The sequence below is a fragment of the Lytechinus variegatus genome, chromosome 1, assembly GCF_018143015.1.
Source record: "Lytechinus variegatus isolate NC3 chromosome 1, Lvar_3.0, whole genome shotgun sequence".
NCBI classification, from domain to species: Eukaryota; Metazoa; Echinodermata; class Echinoidea; order Temnopleuroida; family Toxopneustidae; genus Lytechinus; species Lytechinus variegatus.
Window position 1 is genome coordinate 77,547,392 of NC_054740.1, and position 18,135 is coordinate 77,565,526.

General features: G+C 35.7%; 1 protein-coding gene across 1 annotated transcript; it reads right to left on the reverse strand.

Moving 5' to 3' along the window:
- Positions 1–1,180: 1,180 nt before the first annotated feature.
- Positions 1,181–16,081, reverse strand: LOC121423796. The gene is made up of 5 exons (XM_041619287.1): positions 15,783–16,081; positions 8,012–8,155; positions 5,384–6,366; positions 4,393–4,483; positions 1,181–3,453 (listed from the first exon to the last, which is right to left on the reverse strand). The coding sequence occupies exons 1-5, from the start codon at positions 16,000–16,002 to the stop codon at positions 3,320–3,322; spliced, it is 1,572 nt and encodes a 523-aa protein (XP_041475221.1). The 5' UTR covers positions 16,003–16,081; the 3' UTR covers positions 1,181–3,319.
- Positions 16,082–18,135: the final 2,054 nt, after the last annotated feature.

Consider the following 18,135-nt stretch of genomic DNA (forward strand, 5'->3'; position numbering starts at 1 on the left):
AACTAGGAATGACTAATCACTTTACCACAAATTCCAATTATTTCTCACATTCAGAAAACAATTGCTGGTTGTCTTCTGTCAAACTGACTTCATTACAATTTTGTTGGTTTCAGTGGTTTTGAGTTGTTATTATGTTCTTCATGTAGATATTTTACCTTGACATGAATGTTTTTTTAAAATCATATGCTTAGAATATAATTATATGTTCTCCAGCTAGCGAAAGAGGCGATTGATGGTTCCTGAATTTAAACTTGGCTTACATGTGCTGTTATAATTTGGGGGCCACAACCATAGAGGTCATGGCTCATTGTCTCCTTAACTTAAACAATAATACATATATATATTATTCACAATTAAATTTGCTTTATATATACATTAGGGAGTGATGATCTGACATCATTATGAATTTTTTTTTTTTTAACCTATGGAAGTAGTGTCAGATAAGGTTAGAAAAGTGTTAACATTTCATACGTTAAGCTGCTGCAGTACATATTTCTTATGTTTCTCATTATGTTATCATTACTATTTTCGCTATTGTCATCCTTATCATTATTGTCATCATTATAACCATCCATATCGATTTTGCAGTATAACCTATTTTGGTATTTGGTGTTGAAAAATCATTCCAATAATTTTCCTCTTGTGTCGTTAAAGGGCTAGTCCACCTCAGACAAATGTTGATTTGAATCAATAGAGAAAAATCAGACAAGCAAAATGCTGAAAATTTCATCAAAATCGGATATAAAATAAGAAAGTTATGACATTTCAAAGTTTCGCTTATTTTCAACAAAATAGTTTTATGAACGAGCCAGTTACATCCAAATGAGAGACTCGATGATGTCACTCACTCACTATTTCTTTTGTTTTTTGTTGTTTGAATTATACAATATTTCAATTTTTAGGAATTTGACAATTAGGACCTCCTTGCCTGAAGCACAAAATGTTAAAATAATGGAATTCCACGTGTTTAGGGAGGAATGAAACTTCATTTTACATGACAATGTCAAGAAAATCAAAATATTTCATATTTCATATGATAAAATACAAAAGAAATAGTGAGTGAGTGATGTCATCAACTCTCTCATTTGGATGTAACTGGCTCGTTCATATAACTATTTTGTTGAAAATAAGCGAAACTTTAAAATGCCATAACTTTCTTATTTTACATCCGATTTTGATGGAATTTTCAGTGTTGTGCTTGTTGAATTTTTCTCTTTTTATTCAAATCAAGTCTTTGTTGGGGTGGACTTGTCCTATAATGAAATACTATGATCTTAGTGAAATGATCATATGAATATGATTATGAAACACAACACATGGCCAATATAGGAGTTATTCAAAAGAGTTGAGAAGTGGCTGAGGCCCAAGATCCTCATGCGTCGGGTTTCAATCTGCCTCCAATGCTGTTCTCAAGCTTACAATTTTCTTTTATTGAAGAGCTGTGATGTAGTGGTTCTGACTCTCAGTAGTACTAAACAATTCATTCAAGATATATATTTGTTTACTTCTCACTTCATTGCAAATTTTATTTGATGTAATGGAAATACAAACAAAAATACGCCTGAATTTGGACAATTCCAGACTTGAGATTTGAAAATTAATTTTGATAAAGCAATTTTTTTTTATATCCCTTTATTAATTTTTTTTAAAGATCTGTACAGTTATCAATATATTTAACATCTTTTATATCTGTCATGGTGGTGTATTTTCTCAAATTGTACTTATTTTTGTATTTTGCAAAAATAAAATACAACAACCAATCCATGTAAAAAAATATGGCCAACAATCCTTTGGACTTTTATATTCTTATTCATCCTATCATGTAATGGGCAGAATAGGTGAGGGGGGGGGGCTGCAGAAGAAGTTTTAACACAATATGTGGGGATGGGGTAATTTAATGAATAATGTAAAAATGAAACTTTTATGTAATGTCAAAGGTATTCTAGTTTAATTTTAACTTACACTACAGGCATACAGTCATTGCCCCATCCCCTCCCCCTTTTAAACAAATGTTTTAGAAATATAGCGTTCCTTTGACAAGTGAAACAAATGTTTTGGAAATATAGCGTTTCTTTGACAAGTGAACTTTCTTGGTACCTAAAGAGAGAGCCCGGGTTAAAAAAGTAAACAATGATTAACCTATAGGATATAAAGGGAAACACCAAAGTAAGGAAAATGTTTATTAAAATAGTCACAAGGTATAGGAATAAAAGTAACGAAATAAGTAACAGCAAAAAGAAATAAGGAGGGAATGGAAAAACAAAGATTGTGGGGAGGGGGAACTAACGAAAATGAAAAAGGAGAAATAGAGTAAGAATAACGAGGAAAGAAGAAGAGGGGTAATGATAAGAAGTAGATATGGTGGAAGTGGGGCTAAAATTTATAGAATGCAACTTCAGTATAAGGAGAAGAGCAAAAAAATTACTTAATTCCTATGGGTTCCTACTAGGGTTTTGAATTATATACATTATGATTGTTTAATAAACACTTAAGTATCAAGTCTCCAGATAATATAAATGAAAAGGAGATTTGCAAATAATTAAGTTTACCAACTCATGTAAGATTTTGACGTCATTGAATTCTGTATTCATTCATGGCGCAAATCAAACTTTACATCACTGCAAAGAACACCTACCGGTACTAGTTATCTAAGCCTGAAGAATACCTTATGACTATGGGATCAAATTGTTTGGGAGAAGATGCTCTTTTCAACATATATAAAAATTATGCGTTCACGACATATTTCTTCCTTAAGCATGTTAAGTTGGCGGTATGTCACGATAGGCATATGCGATTAATAAGGGCGCCTTAGCGATCACGGTCCATATTGGCACTTTGGCAGTGCACAGAAGGGAAATGAAACAGGGGGGGGGGGGGGGGGTGGAAGGAGAAAAAGATAAAAGAGGTAAGAACAGTAATAAGATCGGAAGGGGAATAATTGATAATTGGAAAAAGAAAAGCTTGCAGGTCATACAATAGAAATATCGCCCGCACTCGCATTGCCTATACATAGTACATGTTTGATCAAGACGACAACGTAAGGCTTAAAATATCCTAGTTTCAAATATGCACAAATTGTTTTGCTCGTCTTCATGGTGATCCAAAATTTCATTGTTTTATATGAGTGAGATATGCAACTCATCCATGATTAAAGTGAAAATTACATTTATATTTTTATGACTGCAATCACACTGAATATTTACTCAATGGCTCAAATACAGTAAGAAATCGGCTGCACAGTTGATGCATATCATGTCTTGAATTTGGTTTCGTGAACAAATACAGTATGTACTCCATTTATTTTCTTGTATTTAGCTGATCATGGCCCTTGAGTTATTTTAGGTGGTCTTCGGTAATGTTTATAAGCTGGAACAAGGGTTATAATGGAGATAACAGACAGTCCACCTAAATACACGAACATCATCTCATAACCAAGAACGGAAGCCATCCATCCTAAAAGAGAAAAACAAAAATTGAAAAAAAATGAACGTATCATTGTAATGCTTTCAAACACATTAAGATTCACTAATTGGCTCAAGTATAGTAATAAAACGGCTGCAACATTTTGTGTAATTTTCTAACGGTCTTCCAACAAAGTTTATAATGTCATTGCAATTTTATAATTATCATTATACCCATTGAACAAGACTACCTCGCGGATCCAGGTGCGAAGGGTTTCAGTTAAATTCGTTTTCCAGTTAAATTGTTAATCATAGTTTGTGAGAAATGTTAACCGATTTTTTTTATTTTGAAGGTCATTTTTTGTGTGGTTTTCGCTCCCGCGATTATCTCATTTTTGGGCAAGACAACGAAGATCCTCTTTTTATATACTTGTCAAAATCATATATTTTGCAAATCAAAATGGATTATTTTCGGCCTCATTAAATTCTCTATTCATTCTTGTTTCTGAATTGTCTTTAAATAGCTGAATAGTAACATGTTTGATATCTCAAATATTAAAAAAAAAACGGTAGACTTCTCTTGAGTCTCGGCTCCAAAGAGAGAAAAACAAATATTCTAGAGAGATCTTGGCATGTTCAAAAATTAATATTAATAAAAATGTTTTTGCATTTTAAAAATTTCTTTTTAAATTAAGTAGGGCCTATACTCACAGAGAGATACGATCTTACGTACAAGAAGCGCCATCATTCGTCATGTTCAGAAACAAAGTAGAATTGACGTTAACTTTCTCTTTTATTGTACCAAAAAAATAAATGTTGGAACACCGTATGGATTGGGGTTAAAAAGTTGATAATATATATATATATATATCACATTTTCTCCCTCTCTCTCATCTATCATTTTAAGGTCTTCAAAATGGTCAGACCGTCTGTCCCCTGGTCTGCCCCCCTCGCAACAGGAATATCAGTTATTGCATAACAAGTTCTTTACCTGCTGTAAATCCACCAATGGGTTCGGAGAAACCATAGGCTACACTGGACAAACCATATGACGTCGAAAGTCTTGGAGACGGTGTATAATCCTATGATAATGAACACAAACATAAAACGTATATTGTTACAAACTATTTACTATTATCCATATATATTTCTAAACGTCAGTGTGTCAATATCTGTAATGTTTAAATTGAGTAAGCAATTATACCAAGTAAATGATCAAACCAAGTTTACCTGTACATTCTAAAGAAGTCATTTAAATCAACTTAAATCTTAGATTTTAGATTCATATTCTGGCGACAACTTGTTAAGGGGTCAAATTGTGTGAATAAAGCCTGCGAAAAACTTGATAAGGGGGTTATTTTGCAAACAGAGAAAAAACTCGTTTAGGGGGTGTTTGGAAATAATTTAGTCACGCATGTGTACAGCAATACATTTGACTGCCGCCGCCCCCCCCCCTGGTCATTTAGAATCAGTCGATCGATATATTGCATTAATAAGTAGTAATTTTCACAATATGCACAGAGACTGAATTGTGCGGGGCCGACTTTTTCATTTTAGTATAATCCTCAATCTATAAATACCATAACCACATGAGCGACAGGGCTTGGGGTAATTATAGGGTGCCCACCTCAACTGCTGGCTGTCCTCGAACTTCCCATATTACCCACAGTTGTGAAATTTTACTCTACGGGAGGGGGGAATAAAGTAAATGTATTGAAAATGCTCGTCAAAATGTAAAAAATAGTTGGGAGGACTTTGTCAAAATTGGTGATCTGGAACAGCAGTTTTGTCATAAGTTTCCGGAATTGACAACAGTTGCAAATATGTCGTTTTTCCAGAAATGGACGAAACTGCTGTTTTGATGTACCAATTTTCAACAAAAAATTCTTTATTTTTTGCCATGAGGGCATTTTGCAATATATTTTATCTGTTCTTGAACCAACCATTATGTCCGTACGTCAACATCTGACAGATCGCTTTACCTTGAGCATAATCGATAAGAGAGATGTCTGAGTGCCGAAAAAAATACCATTCAAGACAGTTCCGGTGGCTAACCAACCAAATCCTTCCAGTAGAGGATCACAGAAGAAGAGTATACTGTTCAATCCGGCTGAGAACATAAAGAGGCCAACAGAAGTCATCCAGCGATTATGAACAATAGGACCCTGTGAGAATCTCCCAAAGGCATCACCAACTCCAGAGACGAGAGACAGAAGAACTGCTTGAGATAGGGTGATGCCTTTAGCAATGGCATGGGAGATTAGGAAGATGTACCAAGACGTCGTGATCATACCGAAGATGAATGTAGCAAGATAGATATAGATAAGGTAAGGCTCGTCCCGACAGAGTGACCAGTCAAGAGCACTCCAGATCAATCGGAAAGGTCTCAGGCAAAAGTCTATCCAATTGCACCTCTTTACAATGTTTGGTTGTTGATATTCCAGATCAACATTATGAGCGTCATTATGGAAGTCTTCTGTTACCATATCTTGAGGGGGCTCTTTCAAAGTTGGAAAAGCTCCATTTTCGTTATCTCCCTGATTACATCCAGATGGCGTTGATAATTTCTGGAAGGAAGCACCAGCACAATGTAGACTACACTCATTTCTTGTGATACTGTGAACCAAGTGGAGGAGAATGACTTCGTTAAGCTCGGCAAGTTCACGCTCACCCATCTCATCTTCTCGCACGTTGGTATAGGACTCATCTTTGACTCTTCGTTTCGGGAGTGTCCGAGGGTCTCTTAACAACGCAGTGAAGACGATCGTGTTAAAGGCAATCCCTCCAAGTATGAGGATTGTTCCTCGACATCCGTAATGTTCAAGAATCTTTTCTGTAAGTAACGGTAAGATCACACTGACTGCACAGCCCATGTCACCCATTCCAAAAGCAAGGGCAAAACGCCTGGTGAAGTAGAGACTGAATACAATGAACGTCAAGAGAGAGATGATTGAAAATCCGACACCTAGAGTGACATTGAAAATATATAGAGAAAAAAGGGTTGAGCAGGTTTTTATATTCTTCTTGGCAATATTAGTTTTTTTCTTTTAATAGCATTAAGATGAGTTAGTTTTAAATCATAGAAAATTGAAACAATGTTATGTCATTTCAAATCTTCACTGTTTGTTCACAAAACAGTCTCTTAGGACCTACACAACAGTAAAATGCGAACGAGAAAGTCGATTATGCAATTCACTCGCAATTTCTTTTGTATTTTACTTTTGAATGATATTTTGTTGTTGCAAATTTGATAATATAGCATTTATAACATCACAATATGTTACAATTGCTATTAAGATAAATACATGTCCTTTTTCTGAATAAAATACCCCCACAAAAAAATAGCAATCGATTTCCCACATTTGCATTGGATCTCTTGTGCAGCTAGACTAAAGATAACTGTCTTCGAGATTTATTTGCTATTTATGGTGATTATTATGAACGTGTGTTTGGCGGCACATATTTGCACATATATGAACTTCAGAGCTGATTCGAACTGAAAGATCTCTACCGTCATCCTGAATAATTGACAAATGGCCTACCAATGTAAAACTTTGAATCTCCTCTGGCATCTGAAATTACTTAGATTATCCTTATTCACGTATTAGTGAGCAAAATCAATTAGAAGAAAGTAAACCACAAACTCTTTTGGCGAGGGTATCTGAAATTCCAAAAGAAAATCTCATGCTTAAAACGTTCAATATCTGTTCTTTTATTTGATGCATTAATCACAGAAAATAGTCGAGAATCAAACAAGTTCCGTTCCCTCGAAACAATGCTTGTATATCCATAATTTCATTAAATAAATTGTGTTATTACTGGTTTCCCACAGAAGCTATCGCAAGGTTAACAAGACTTAATGCAGGGCTGATCTTCAACAAATCGGAGTGTCGAGTAAGTCTGAACGCTAGCCTGTAAAACCTCTTCGTTTTATGAAATGATTGAAAATCAAGCCTTATTTCAACTAACCAGAAATTTGTTATTTCTTGACCATTTTCTGTAATTGAGGTATCAAATTAAAGAACAGATATTGAACTTTTTTAAAATATGATTTTCTTTTTTTGAACCAAAGCCCGCCAAATGACTTTAGGTGCCCCCTCTTCAAATTGTTTTGCTCACTCATGCGTGAATGAGAAATAATCTTAGTAATTTAAGATGAAAGAGGAGATTCTAAGCTTTACAAAGGTAGGTAATTTGTCTATTGTATAAATCATCGATAAATCTCGGTTTCGTTTTTTTTCTGGGACGCATTGTACATAGAGTGCAGCTCCTTGTCATTGTTTTACAATGATCAGGATTAAATTCACCATTTCATTATTGGCAAGAGCTATCCATTATCACCTGGCCAATATTGCCCCCCATGAATATTGTGGCGTTGCTTACACTCCGATATTTTCACAACCGATCCAATAATCCAACGCATGATTATTAATAATTACAAAAATCAAATTTTGTGATCGATTTTGACATGATATTCAGAAAATAATATCATATATTCACCATTTTCTCTTCACCTTTCCCTTTTCTTTTCTTGATCGTATTTTCTGGGCTGAAAGCCCCTTGCCCTAGTGGATTTTGCTATTATTGATGATGTATTCTATTGTATTTACCTGATGCGACCATTGCAACTGAGAACCAGGCGATGTTTGTTGAAAGTGAAGAGAGAGATAGACTGAGGCCCATGATGAAGCTACCAAACAACATCAATGGTCTTATTAAAGTCTTATTCTTGGTGAGAGGAGAGATGATAGGAGCTGACGTAGCAAACAAGGGATTAAAATAATGCACAAAGAAATAAGTATTCTGGTGATGCTACACGCAGGCCAAAAAAGCCAAATATGACTGCATGTTAAGTCCCTTTCACAATAATGACTTACGACTTGTTTACGACCGCCTACAAACAGTTTGTTTTTCTTGTTGCACGATTGATCTCTTGGTGTCTTGCGAGCACTCGCAGTCGTTATAGACGATTGCACGAACTCGAGGTGGTCGTGACTGGTCGCATCTGAACTTTAAACATAATTATTCAAAATCCAAACGCGATCAAATACGATCGATTCACTCGCATCAGATCGTACCATCGGTCTGGAGATCATCGTGTGAGTGTTGTTCAACGTTGTACGACTTGATGCAAGAGGTGGCACAACTAAGTAGTCGCATTTAGTCGACTGGGGGTCGTACAACAGTTGCACATGTGATTGCGACCTACATGTACAGAGGCCAGTCTTGCGACTGAGTGCGATAATATATAGGACATGAGACTGTTGCAAGACCGAACGCGATACGGCTTACAACATTGCACTATTGCATCCGCATGTATGCGATTGTTCTTCGGCAATGTGTCGGTTTTATGAAATAGGAGTTATGAATGAATAAAAGAGAGGGCAGAAAAAAATTAGAGAAAAGTGTAATAACTCCACGAAATTAAAGCTATGGGTGCTATAACATTGCTCTGAGTTCGCATTGGTCTATATTTCACATCAATCACACGAATATTCGCACTGGTTTCATTCAAACGTATGAGCAATCATAACGTCGACTCTCGCGAGTATGCAATTAGTCGTGCAACACTCGCATGTGATCGCATGCACGAGCATAAGCGACTTACTCGTGCAACGGGTTTTACTGTTTTTTTTGTTTTACGACAGCTGTTGCAACTGTGAAAGCCTCTGTGCGATCTTATGAGATGACTATAGCGATTGATGCCTGTTGCAGCCTGTCGCACGTCCAAAAGGTCGCTAATGGTCGTACGTCAATTGTGAAAGGGCCGGGCTTTAGTGAGATACGCTAAATAATATTTATAAAAGTGACTTACGTAAATAGTAGTATATGTATGTAGAATTTATTTCCTGGCCGGGTATCTGTACACGTTTTATAAGGCGTATAAATTTGTATACATCTTATAAGAAACTCGAACGCGAGGGAGTAAAGCGACCGAGCTTGTCATGGGTCGCTTGGGCATTTCTTAAAAAGAAATCGAAGGATTTCATGCACACTTTTGGCGAAGTTTTTGAGAAATTTTCAGCAAACTTGTGAGTTTTCTCAGTTTGGGGGGGGGGGGGGTGCATACAGCCATGAATATGTATCGTTTCCATGATTGTAAATAGTGCTTTAAAATTCTCCGATCTCAGATAGATACTAGTAGTTTGCAACCAAAAAAAAGAAAATTAAATAACACGTTTCCTGTGCGATAATTTCTACCATCAAAAGACATTGTATGCCTTTAATTCATATTTCAATAGGAGTTTTATTTGCCTGGGTAATCTGTGCTCTTAAAGCCCCTTTTGCAATTGACGTACGACCATTTGCGACCTTATATGGTCGTGCGACAGGCTGCAACAGGCATCAATCACTAGTCATCTCATAAGATCGCACAGAGGCTTCCACATTTGCAACAGCTGTCGTACAACAAAAACAAGCATGCAGTAAACCCCGTTGCACAAGTAAGTCGCGTATGCTCTTGTTGTGCTCGTACGATCACATGCGAGTGTTGCACGAGGGATTGCGAGTGGAACGGTCGCGTACATGCGAATGAAACGGTAGTGCAATGTTGTAAGCCGTTGTTTGTTTGTATTTATTTCCATATAAAACAAATTATATACATAATCAAATTACAAGAAGAAAAGGAAAAAAAATCGTCATATGAAATATGGAGGATTGCCCATTTTAGCGGTATTAACATAATGCCGCTGTTCTTCCATGGGGTCCTTTGCAACGTAAACATGGTAAATACGTATTATAAAAAAATATACATTACAAGAAAAAAAATGCTGAACGTCTTTATTAAATATATTAAGTGTTGTCCAGCTGGCGTAGCTTGAGTGGTAGTTTATTGTACAATACAGATCCACGATATAAGAATGTACGTTTACATTGATTTGTTCTTGGTTTGGGAAGTCTTAGGTTTGAATTTGATCTTAGTCCATAGTGCTTTTCGTTAAAAACAAATTTATCAGTCATATAATCGGGCGTTAACTTATGGAATGTTTTAAATAATAATGCGTACATGTGTCTCCTACGACGAGACTTTAGAGTTTCCCACTTCAACATATGGTGAATGTGATGAACTGATTTATGTTCATAGGGGTTGACTCGAAGAATAATTCTTCCCGCTCTATTCTGGAGCTTCTGGATAAGGTCAAGATAATTTTTATGGGTACTTTGCCAAACAGTGTCCGCATAATCGAAATGGGGTAAAATCACAGAAGAATAAATCAATTTCAGATTTGAATCGTTAATAAGATATCTCAGTCTCCTTAGAAAACCAATAATTTTTCCAATCTTTTTGTTCAGTTCCTATATATAAGTTCAGGGTCCGAATTAAATCCAAGATTTTTGAAATTTTGTCACTTGATTTAGTCTAGCTAAATTTAACTTGATATTGAGAGTATGACGTTTGGAAAGCACAGTGTTTGTTCCAATTAACATACACACTGTTTTACTAGAGTTTATCATGAATCTATTTATGTTCATCCAAGACTGGAGGTCACCTAACTCTTCATTTAATACAGATTGAATCTCATCAACATCATTATGGGAATAATACAGAACCGTATCATCGGCATAGAAATGCAACTTACACTTTGTAAAAAACAATGGTAAATCGTCGATGAAAATCAAGAACAACAGCGGGGCCTATTATTGACCCCTGAGGCACTCCATAATCAAGGGTTAATACATTAGATAATGTTTGCCCAATTGAAGTTACAATACGCCTATTTATGAGATAGTCCTAGAACCATTCCAATGTTGTCCCATGAACGCCAATATGAGAGAGTTTTTTTAATAAGGACATGGTGGTCGACAGTATCAAATGCCATATGTAAATCTACAAAGACACATCCAGTATATTTCCCTTGATCCAGCGCTTTAAGCCATTCATCAGTCACCTTGATTAGAGCAGTAGTTGTGGAGTGCTTCGCCCTGAAGCCCGATTGTTCGTTTACTAGTAAATCATTGTCATTCAAGTAACGGAGTAATTGTTTTTTAACAACCTTCCATAAAAGTTTCGAGACAGAAGGCAATGATGATATGGGCTTGTTATTATCCGGTTCACATTTATCGCCTTTCTTGTGCAGTGGTATAATTTTGGCAATTTTCCATTTGGAGGGAACAATACCATCCCTTATTGATTTATTAATTACATATGAAATTATTTGATAAATTTCCGTTGCACAAGTTTTTAATACATAAGAGCTGATTCCATCTAGCCCGACTGATTTCTTATTCTTAAGACTGCATATTTCTTTCAATACATCTGTTTTCAGAAACTGTCGATAGTTTAAAATTGATTTCAAAACGACTAGGCAACAGGTTTCCCATATCATTATTTGCAACATTACTCATTTGTGAGATATTAGCATCATTACCTGCATGTAAAAACATTGTCAACACTGGCAAAATGACTATTAAAATGATTTGCAGTTCAAAAGTATCATGAGTCAAACTAGAAATAGATGACGGGGAAGTTTTGTTGGGTAGGAGAGATTTAAGAGTTGGCCAAGTTTGGTTTCTGTCTTTAGTTTCAGTCAGCTTATCGCAAAAATATTTTCTTTTACGTTTTCTGTTTTCATATGTAACACTATTTTTCAATTGTTTATAGTTTTTCCAATATAGATCACTGTTATATACCTTTGCCTTTTGTTTTATTTTATCTCGTTTCTTCATCAATTCAAAATATGTTCGTTCAACCAAGGGGAGTGTTTTTTTCTCACTCGCTTAGTTTTGATTGGCATGTATTGATTAACCACTACTAACAGAATTCCCTGCCATCTATCGACAGCATCATCCACACTGTCCATTTCTTTTACAATAGACCAGTCAATGTCCTTGATTTCAGCTTTAAAAGCATTTAAAGCTATACCTTTGACTTACGAAATGTGACGAACTTAGACTTAGAAGCATTATCATTTGATTGATGAGCATTCAAAATTAAGAAATTCATGGAGTGGTCACTAAGACCGTTATGAATTACACCATAAGAATGTACATTTTCTCGACAGTTCTTTATAATATGATCAACAAGTGTTGAAGAATCTTTGCATATTCTTGTGTATTCGAAGTATTTATTTGTTTCAGACCATAAATATCATTTAGTTGGTTGTATCGTTTACATCCACTTGTCGGTGGTTGTTTTAAGATATCCAAATTAATATCTCCAATAAGAACGATAGGTTTATTAAATCCATCAAGAAATGTTGGTAGTTTTTTTTAAATTCAATTCAATTCATCTTTATTTCACAAGCCGATTAAAAAAACTCTTTTAAAAACAACATAAATACAGTATAAACAGTTCAAAGATAACAATGTAACAATGAAGAGTAGCTCATCGCAGAATATATAAATGTTCCATAAGGCATTGTGGTAAAATATAATACATATTTACTAATCATTACGGTGAAAAGGAAAAAATAAAAGGACGTGTTCTGAAAATAAAGGCTTGCGAGGCACACCTAAAAAGGCCTAGAGGCCTTTAGGCAAGGTAGCCTGAATAGGAAAAAATAGCTAGAGATAAAGAAAAGAACACAGGGTTGGAGCAGGAAGCTTAAAAAAAATAAAAAAAGGGGGGTACAGGAAAAGAGACGAGTCAGGAGAAGGGGGTAGATGTGGAAGGAAATAAAAGGGAAAGTGAAAGATAGAGGAGAAGTGAAAAAAAATGAGCTCCAAAGTAGACAAGATGAGCAAGAGAGATTGGATAAAGATATGCAAGTATATAATAAAAAGTAGACATTCTTTTAGGCCAGACAAACCCAGCACAAAAACAACTACATATACCCTGATGTAATGTGCATATGCTATTATTCAATGTGAGCTTGTAGAAAAGACTTGTAATATTTTTTAAAAGTATTTAATGAAGGTGAGTTCTTTAAGTAGGATGGCGTATTATTCCACAGCTTTGAATCATTTACTTCGATCGAATTTGAAGAAAGCACGTTTGATTTCATGAGTGGGATGCGGAGATGTTTGTTATGTCTTGTTTAGTAAGAATGAAGGGAGTCTGCAGTAGAGAACACGATGTTAAAAATATGGGGTAGAATTTGCTTGTGGTATTTATACATAAATAAAGCCGTTTGGTATTTAACAATGTCTGGAAGTCGTAGGATATTCAACTGCTTATACAGTGCGTATCAAAAAAAGTTTACACTTTGAAAAAGCCCTGGGAATTTAAAAATATACAACATTTGGGTAATTTTTCACATAATGTCACATTTGAGTGAGCACTGTTCATTTTTGTAAAGCTCACAGAAATCTGTTTGCGCAGAAATGCCTGTTTGTACGCTGTGTCAAGGGGAAAGGGTGAAATCAAACTTACCCTGCGAAACATTTTCTCCGTACATTTCCCTTGCACTTTTAGTCAATTGAAATAAAACGGATACACTCAAACATTTTCTAACAATTTTGCCACCCAAATTTAAATTTTAACTCTTAGTATACACAACTTTTACCCTTTTTGTGCCTGCTGGATCTGAGGATATAACGGAATCTGAACCAAAGTTTATATCAGACATCTCTAGCATTTCTTCACTAAGTTTTTATCCTTTAAAGTGGGTTTACATTTCATTTTTTATTTAATACTTGTTTCTCCACACTTTTCCCAAGCTTGACAATGATTAACAAAATGAAATCAAGCCTAAGCCATTTCATGTAAATCACAGCTCAGTGTAAAGCAAATATCGTCCTGATGGCCCCGGTGTGTGGGGAGTGGGTGGGGCGCAATGCACCCCTCGAAGTGGTTTGGGCAAAGAAAGAAGTTAAATAGGTAAAAGATATCTTCAAATTAATTTTACTAGCTAAATTCCACATGTTATTCATTATTAAGGTCTACTTTTATTCGCATAACTATTTCAAAGTTCTGCGCAAATCATTTTTCACTAACTTTTCAAAAGTAAGTAGTGCTCACTCAAGCGGAAATATTTTTAGTCGGTTTTATAGTCATTTGCTTAAATGGACCTGTACCAATGTTGAAATGTGGAAAAATCTTCAGGATATTACAAATGTATGATTTTACAGGATTTTTTCTAAGTGTAAACTTTTTTTGATACGCACTGTATAGAGGGGGTGTGTGAGCACGGAAATCTGCATCTGCGAATGACCTTCTTTTGGAGGATCAGTGTACGGTTCAAAGCTGTGGGAGATGCTCTGCCCATAATATGTTACCATAATTTAAGTATGGCAAAAATAAAGTATTATACAGTACATAAAGTTTCATAGTAATCAAGAGTATTACATGTGGAGCTAGTAGGGCGATACCATGTGCCCGGGACCATGTGGCAAATATGAACGGTTTATCTCTTTTTAAATCAATTTGTAGTGACAAAGTTTCTATCTTATATGGGGAAGCAGACTTCAATTGATGAAAAATTAAACTATTGTGAACATAGATAGCTCCCCCGTCTCCCTTTCTGTCACGATCATTTCGAACAATAGAATATTGATCCCTGCATCATTGATACTATCGTCTAATCTTGTTTCATTCAGAGCTAATAAATCATATCATTACTGCACAAAATTGATTTTATTTCGTCAAAATGTTTGAAAAGACTGACAACGTTCAGATGTAGGCATTTTATTCTACTCTTTGAAAGCTGGTCGTATTTCACCCCCAAATTATGGACAATATTCCCATCTAATTCTTTATTTGGATTATAAGATACACTCGTATAAATTTTACTTTCACCATAAAACGGTAAATGTTTTATTGCACACTGTGGACATTCCAATTCAAGAATATTTCTGTGTTGTCATCGTACAATTTAACTGGCACCAGAGCACATAATACGTGAATCCAATTTTTACATTGCGTACATAAAATTAAGGCCCCTTTGATTTGATTTTACAGACTTCCGACATAATCGCATCGGTATTGCAGCATTCTTATGGCCATATAGACAGGTCTCTGTGCATGTAGGTCGCTAGCAAATGTGCAAGTGTTGTACGACCTCCAGTCAAGTAAATGCGACTACTTAGTTGTGCCACCTCTCGCACCAAGTCGTACAACGTTGAACAACACCCCGGGAACAACACTCGCGCGATGATCGCCCGACCGATGGTACGACCCCGGGTACGGCCTGATGCGAGTGAATCCCGTATTCCCGAGGGCGGATGCAAGATTTTAGAGGACAGGGAGGGGAATAATTGATGGTTTTAAATTTAAAGTTATCTCTAGAAATGTGTCAGGATGCTAGACAAAACTAAAGGTTTTCACTTCAAAATGGGCATATTTTTATTCTTAATAGAAGGAGATACCATAAACCACGGGTATTCTTTGCGCATAAATTTTGGTCAATGCCAATGGGGGGGGGGGGGGGATGGGTAGTCCCATATAAACATCGGTTCAACAATTCTTGCAACTATTTAGTGACAGCAGTATAGTAGTCTTACCGAAAGCATAAGAAGTTCCATGGTAAAGACCGATGATAAATCCAATTGTTTCAGTGTTTGTATCGAATTGAATGACAAGTTCGTTGACGAGCACACCGAAGCTTTTTAGGATACCCATCTCGACAAAACTCAGCAAAAAGTACGCAGCGATGACTATCCAAGCCCTTGGTCCCGTTTCATAGGGGCCCAATGATGGCATTCTCTTAGGCTTTTGCTCCATGATAGAATCAAAGAGCTGTAATATCTTTTGTCAGGTTTTCTCCCCTGTTCAGTCAAAATGAAGGCATACCTGGTGATATTAAATGTGTATGTAACAGCATGATCCTTTTATGTTTAATAAACGAATGTGAAGATTTATAGCACAGGTAATATTGACACACAACCATTGTCATTCACGTGAACACAATAAAGTTAAAAGGTCATATTTTGTTTACTGATTAGAATAATTATCAGTGGAACAAGTGGGTTTTGGGATTGTTACCATAGAATCGGATTAAACTTGGAGCATTTTCGGGAATGTATAAGAAGACGATAAGACGGTTGCTGGAATTCGCAAAGTCGACCTTTTTTGGGGACATAAAGGCAAGATATTGTTGGAACTTGGAAATTTGACTTGTTTGGGACATGATGTCAAGATAATGAGTTGCCATAGGAAGGAAAATAGATTTGTTTTGGACAAGATGACAAAAGTTGCGAAACTTGGCAAATCGACTTATTTGAGACAAGATGATGAGAATGATGTTGAAACTCGGAAAGAATCGTTTTGGACTAGAAGTAAAGATTACGAGTTGTCGAAACTCGAAAGAGTTTGTTTGGGACAAGAAGACAAGATGGAAAATAGCCGAGACGCCGAGTTGTGAAACTTGGCAAATCATCTTTTTTGAGAAAAAAAATGATAACAGAAGAATCGGCTTGGCGTGTAACAACAGTTACTTTGACGTCTTCTTGTCCCAAGAATTTTTTTTTAGTTCCAACAACTCGTCTCCTTGTCTTCTTCTCTCGTCATTAGTTTATGAGTAGTCACACCAAAAATCCGACACTAAATCTACCAGTAATACGTCATTCACAATAGTGTAATGATTTAGGGCCTTTTCACACGTGAAGCTTAAATCATCATTGTAATGATGATTGCAATTCGTCTTCAGAATCATCGGCCCTTTCACACGTTAGTCGAAAACTGTGATTTGAATTCGAATTCCCGAGCGAAGGCGGTATGTGTCCTTGGTGACTTGTCAATCAAAGCACTACATCGCAAATACAAGCTACGAGAGTGCATGACGTGCTGAAAAGGTCACGTAAGCCCCCACCCCCAAGAAAAAAAAATACATATAAAATTTTCACTCGCGCTTCGCGCTCGCGTTGCGTGTTAGGTGATTTTCATATCTTGTTCAATATGGAGTTTAAATATCAAGTTTGGAGGTCAATATGCAAAACCTATTTCACCTCGGAAATCAAACTTATATTATTTTGTGTGATTTACAAATTGATTTTTAAAAGGTGCTCTGTAAAAGTGTCAGTATTATGGTCTGAATTACATTTTCTGCTCGTGCTGCGCGCGAGTTATCATTGCTTTATGTATATAGTGATATATGCTTCTATTTCAGGACTATTTAACTTAAAATGAGGGATATAGATATATATATATATACACACACAACAAAAAAATAAGTCCCCGTTAAACAAACATCAATAATTTCCGAACCAATGCGAGTTTTTAATATATTTTTACATGAGCGTGTAGGAAATTTTATAAGCTATCCTCTGAGTTAATGTCATGGACGTATTTTACGTCATGCTTCAGTGAGCGCCGTCAAAAGGTAAAAATGTCACTTTTCAAAAGTCACAAGCCAAATATCATTACTTTGATTCCATTTTATTGAAACGAATTCCACATTCTCATCATGATAAATAGTCAGAAGGTTTGTAAAAGGTACTTACTAAAAGACGATTCAACTTTTTTTGCTAAATTTCACGGTTGAATAAACACAAGTCCAAATTTGCTATAATTTGATTTCTACACATTTATATCTATAAGAATGGAAGAATATGATGACAGTTATTTGTGGAAAGAGTATTCCCAACAATATTCATCATTTCACGGTTCAATGAACATTTATTGAAAACAAAAAATACGATTTTCAAATATTATAGGCATGTATTGTTTCATTTCGGTAACCGAAAATGATCTTTTTTCAACTTTTCCATTATGTTCATGACCAATTAACATGCTTCAATGATTCAAAGGCGTTTAATTAAACATTCACGCTTGAATGAACATGTGGGATGTGATTAGCTCTTTTTTACGTTATTGGAAAGAATGCAATTTTTTAACTCTGGATATCTGTCACAAACC

Coding starts and splice junctions, on each gene's coding strand:
- LOC121423796 (XM_041619287.1), bottom strand. CDS start 16,002: ATGGAGCAAAAGCCTAAGAGAATGCCATCATTGGGCCCCTATGAAACG. Junction 8,156..15,782: donor TGGAACTTCTTATGCTTTCG/GTAAGACTACTA, acceptor TTGCTACGTCAG/CTCCTATCATCTCTCCTCTC. Junction 6,367..8,011: donor AGTTGCAATGGTCGCATCAG/GTAAATACAATA, acceptor ATGTCACTCTAG/GTGTCGGATTTTCAATCATC.